The sequence below is a fragment of the Camelina sativa genome, chromosome 16 (assembly GCF_030686135.1).
Source record: "Camelina sativa cultivar CO46 ecotype springtype chromosome 16, ASM3068613v1".
Taxonomy (NCBI): domain Eukaryota; kingdom Viridiplantae; phylum Streptophyta; class Magnoliopsida; order Brassicales; family Brassicaceae; genus Camelina; species Camelina sativa.
The window spans coordinates 14,178,174-14,183,868 of NC_141895.1; the positions used below are offsets into that span (position 1 = coordinate 14,178,174).

At 29.4% G+C, this 5,695-nt stretch overlaps 1 protein-coding gene across 1 annotated transcript; it reads right to left on the reverse strand.

The window, feature by feature from the left end:
• Positions 1 to 2,302: 2,302 nt before the first annotated feature.
• Positions 2,303 to 2,756, reverse strand: CLE18 (CLAVATA3/ESR-RELATED 18). Its single transcript, XM_010472136.2, has one exon. The coding sequence runs from the start codon at positions 2,719 to 2,721 to the stop codon at positions 2,389 to 2,391; it is 333 nt and encodes a 110-aa protein (XP_010470438.1). The 5' UTR covers positions 2,722 to 2,756; the 3' UTR covers positions 2,303 to 2,388.
• Between the last annotated feature and the right edge of the window lie 2,939 nt (positions 2,757 to 5,695).

Below are 5,695 nucleotides of genomic sequence, written 5' to 3' on the forward strand. Positions count from 1 at the left end.
CTTCTTATGGCATCATCGTCCAAAAACATCTCAATTGTTTATCCGATTTTCGTGGTGTATTGCCTCCAAATATGAAAATATTTCGTGGTTTTAGAGACTTTATGGGAGTAATGAGAAGAGGAGCGGCTAACATTTTGACTGGGTTTGGTATGTTTAGAGATTTTTAAACGAAGCTGATGAGACTATATTTTCAAACCAAAAATTTTTGTTTAGGGTTCTAACCAAAAATTATTATGCAAATTATAGAGTTTAGATTTATATTCGGTAAATCGCAATAACTTCTATATATTTTCTATAAATATATGAAGATCTTTCCGGATTAAGTGTTTTAACAGCTAACCGAGTATTTAGATATATTCAGAAACTTGAGATAATTGCCGGATCCATAGTTTAAAGATTTGGTTACCAAGATCAACATTAATTGCTCAGATTATGAATAATTAAATTAAATATTCAAGATTTATGGAAATTGTAATATTCTTATGTTTGGAAACTTTGTTACTAGTGTTGATTGGTTCTCCCGCTACCTCCCGCAAACGCAGCATTTGCGGGAGGTAGTGGTTGCTAAAGATCGGTACCAATTACACAATCCACTCCCAATCGCTCCAAATCGCTTTCAACCGCTTCTAACCACTGAATTCCAAAAGCTGCTTCCCGCAAGCGTTTGCAGTTGCGGACGATTGCGTTTGGAATATTTTTTTTTTATAGAAAAAACATGAAACAAATCAATGATAATGAAATATTTTTTTATATATATATCTATTAACTAACTATTTTATTCATTAAGGATAGGAAAAAATGAAGTACGGATACGATTGAGATTTGAGAATATTAAAAATAAACAATTGGAAGAAAATAAAATTTCAATTAACAATAACCCAGAAAACTTGATGTAAATTTAATGGCACATCGCACATAAGTTCAAAAAAATCTAAATAAATGTAACATTTCATCATAAATTTAAGAAAATAAGATTATTTGTGAAAAATATAAAAAGAAAATCATGAGTGACTCTTCTCAACCCTCGTTTAATCATTATTACCGATGCAAATACTGCCCCACGGAACTTATTGAGTGTGTGAGATTTAAGAAAGAAGATATATGATCTAAAACATATGTTTTGTCATTTATCAAATTACTTTATTAAAGTTTTGGTAAAAATCCAAATGCATAAAGTACTAAGTATTTCAATTTGAAATTTATTTGTTTTTTAAATAATTATTTTAGTATTTTTTTAATGAATTTATTTATAAATCAAATTTAATAATTTTTTTGGTATTTTTAAACATTTACATAATAATATATTACATTTATTATGTTTTAACCGTTACTGCATCCGCTGGTCAACCAGTCGTGAACTCCCGCAAACGCACCCATTTTAAAACGCTAAACCAATCACTCAAAACGCTTAATAACGCTTGAAACCGCAACCACCCGCTTCCGCAATCTCCCGCAACTGCAACCACAAACGCTGTGGTTAAACCAATCACGCCAATTAAATTTATCTGAATATATTCGAAAACTTGAAATAATTGCGAGATCCATAGTTTATATATTTGGTTACCAAAATCAACATTAATCCCTCCGATTATGACAATTAAATAAAATATTTGAGATTTATGGATACTGTAATATTCTTATTTTTGAAAACTTTATTTTCAAGTTTTAGAAAATTTATCCGATAATCACAATTAATGTTAAATATTCGAGATTTATGTATGCTGCCATATTCGGTTTTTTTGAAATGATATTGTTAAATATTAAATTATATATTGTTAAACAAAAAATAAACGAATAAAGAAATAGAATAATTAAATCAAAATAATAAGAAACAAAAATTAAAGTTAACTTAAAAAGCAGATAAAAAAAAACTTCATGAGGCGAAAACTTTCATTTGACGTCCAGCCCTCTCAAATTTGATACCTCTGACAGAAGATGTCGAATTGTTTTATCACCTAACCACTTGTGTTTTTTTGTAACAGATGACAGAAGTCTATTATCCGACCCCGTAACCTGCATATATATGAATTTAAAACAGGTAAATGACAATTTTACCTCTCTCATACATGAATCAAGTTACCTTATTTTTAATGGCCTTTTTTCCAAAATATACCCCATTTACTTGGAGTATTAGTTTGTTAATTTTTTTTAATTAATAGGAGGGATGGTTAGAGTACCAGCTTATTCATAGTTGATGTAACATTTAAACAATGTCCTATCTACAAACACTGCAGTTTTCTGTTTATCAATTTTCAATTTCAGCTTTAACTAGAAAAATAACCCGTTCTCTTTGCTTGTAAAAAAAATGAATGTGGTTTTATTATAATAGCATTACATTTATTCTGTGAAACATTAACATACATTAACATATATTAATAAAAGAAGTTTTTATGAATTCCATTTGATATTGTCTCGACTCCACTCAAATGACAGAGAATCTGGTGAAGGCTGGGGAGAATTATTATATATAGGATTACGTTTATGAGGAGACTCATAATCCTCATAATTCCAAGACCGTTGGATATGTTTTTCCTCGACTTCAATCACATGGCGCTGTTTTGGTGAAGGTGGAGGAGGATTATGTATAGGATCAGGACCACTTGGGATCTTTCTCTCGATTCCAATCGAAGATGGTTCTTCACGAATAGCATCCATCGATGACGTCATTAGGAACAAGATTAGCATTATGATTAATACCGCACCTTCATTCAAAACTTGCATCTTTTTTCTCTTTTTTTCTTTTAAAAAAAAATTGTTGTAATTTTGTTCCTCCTTTTTCCTTTTTATAGTGGATTTTTTTTTTTTTTTTTTTTTTGCTAACTAAGGGAGCTAGCTAGTCAAATGTATATAATATAGATATATCAATAAGTAAATTAGAAGATGTGTATTCTAGTGGAATATTCCACTAAGGAAATAGCAAAGATATTACTGTACCCAGAAGGAAGAACCAAGTCAACTGAAACTAAAACCAAATTAAATTAAATTAAAGGGAGAGGAGAACTGAAACTAAAGACCAAGTACAACCAAATCCGAACAAGTTGTAGACTTAGTTATCCAAAACAAATACGGAGGAAAAACAATTCAAGAATGGTCAAAATGCATTATTGATTTTATAGATTATTGATTTTATGACCATTCTTGAATTCAACATAAAAACAATTCAAGAATGGTCAAAATGACACCACCATATGAACAAAAATATTTTTATAAATGCATTATTGGTCAAAATGAATTCATTTGAATTCAAGAATGGTCAAGAATGGTCAAAACATAAATATTTTATAGATTATTGATTTTATGTGCATTTTTGTATTAAATTTGGATATACTTTGTTGTTTTCCCTTATTCTAATCTTATATATATTTTGTTTATTTATTTGTGAGTCGTTGTTGCTATCATATGTCAATCAATGTTTTTGGTTTAGTTTGGACGTGTTTTTTATTAAATTATTAACTTAAACGAACATGTGACCAGTGTTATAATCAAGGTAAACATTTTGTAAATTTTTTTGCCTACGTGTACTCATGTTTTATAGTTTTCCTCATTTTGTTTTAATTGCCATATTTTAATATATTTTTGTAATCAATCTTTTTGTTTTGTGTTACTAATAAGCTTGAGTCATGTTTTACTTGTTTGGGTCGTTTGGGTTAATTATTTAGGTTTTTATTTGTTTTTTATTTGTTCTCTAGTCCTAAGTTTGTTCAAATTTGTTTTGTAGATATTAAGTAAATAATTAAGAGGAATTTGATTTGAAAGGAGGTTTTTTCTTGAATTTGTCTTCCTATGCTATTTTTTAGAGGTTTGGTATATTAGGATTAACTAATACAGAAAAACTCGATTATACTCTTAATTACAAAACTATAAGAAAAAAATCAAATTTTCTTAATTTACCTTTTAAAAAAATAACTTCCTAAATTAAATCTCTAAAAATATTCTACTATCTACATAACTTTATCTCTCTCTACCTCGATCTTAAGACTTGCCTTCTCATTAAATCTCTAAATCACTAAAAATTACACATTTTTCCTCTTTTTTCTTTGTCATTGCCGTTAACGGATTAATTGGCTTGAAAAGTAAGAAGTCTCCCACGTTTTTCTTCATCAACAATAAATCTCTATTCATTTTGGCCGATACATCTCCATATATCACATGTTACATAGATTTGCCACATTTTGCAAAATGAACTCTTGAATGAAAGAACACAAAATTTAGGTTGACAAGCGTAGAAAAGTGACGAAAAGAATGAAAAAAATCTCTCTTAAACCTAAGGTAATCGATTAATAATGTTTTCAGAACACGTTTTCTAAACGTGTTAGAACGTAATATTAAGAATATATATGATTTGCATAATTTCGGGATTACGTAAATATTTTGTTTTCTTTAACTTAGGATTCAGTTTCCTTGTTTAACATAAGTCTAGACTTTGTAGAATATACTTTCTAAATTATGAAGAACATAGAGTAAAGTGTAGAATATATCTTCTAATTTCCGCAGGGCACATGATAAAATGTAGATTTCATATTCTGACTTTTATAGAATATGTATAAAGTGAAGAAAACAAATTCTAATATTTTTAGAATATAGAGTTATGTGTAGAATATATATTCTAGTTTTTGTAGAACACATATAAATTCCGACTTCTAAAAGTTTTAGAAGATATATCTATTCTAAAGATTACAAAAGAAGTACAATATAATGCGTAGAATTTGTAAACAATCATATTTAGAGCATGTATAACAAGTAGAATTCATAATCTAATATCTTCAGAATATATCAAATTAGTAGAATATGTATTCTAAATGCATTAGAATCATTTTTTGTCAATGTTAAAACACCTTTTTCATCAAAAACACATTTTGGCTACCTCTTTTTTTATTTATTAATTTGTTTTTAGGGAATTAAAATTTTAAAATTGCTTAAAAGTTAGTTTCATTTTTTTAAAGGGTAGTTTAGGCATATTCAATAATGTACCGTAGAAGGCATAATGGGACAAATTAAAAAAAAATGTCCTTTTAAATCAAATTTCCCAATAATTAATGTTATAAATGATTCATCAATGTATCTTGACATTGCATAGATTGATTCACGGTTCTCTGTTAATGAATGTTGAAGGGAATGACTAATAGGATTGCATATGTAGATTAAAGATCAGAATCGTTTCAACAAAGTTTTTAAATAAAGTCCCTTCACCATGCATCATAGAACTAAAAACAAAGACCTTGATTCTAACTACTCTATTCAGCATGTTAGGTTCTGAGACCCCATCTTCACACCACTTCTCCATACGTTGTTTTTGATTGTTTGCTAGAGGGCAAGCAAAGAATAAGTTTGGAGGAGTTGATATGTCTATATTTTGTCTCTCCTTAGCATATATTTATCATGCATTTAGCTAGGATAAATGATTGTTTTGCATCATTTTCTAATCTTTTCTATACACTTTGCATGTCTAGGTAGTTCTTGCATCATCCTTGCCTACATTGTGCATTTCGGAGTATTTAAGGTATCTAGGAGACGTCGGGACCACGTCACTCAAGCCACTCTCGAATCACCAGTCAAGCCACTCTCGAATCACCAGTCGAGCCACTCTCGAGTCACCAGTCGAGCCACTCACTTGAGCCACTCCCTTATCACCACTCGAGCCATCACTCGAGCCACCAGTAGAGGGATTCAGCTTTTGACGTCTTCATCAAAGTTA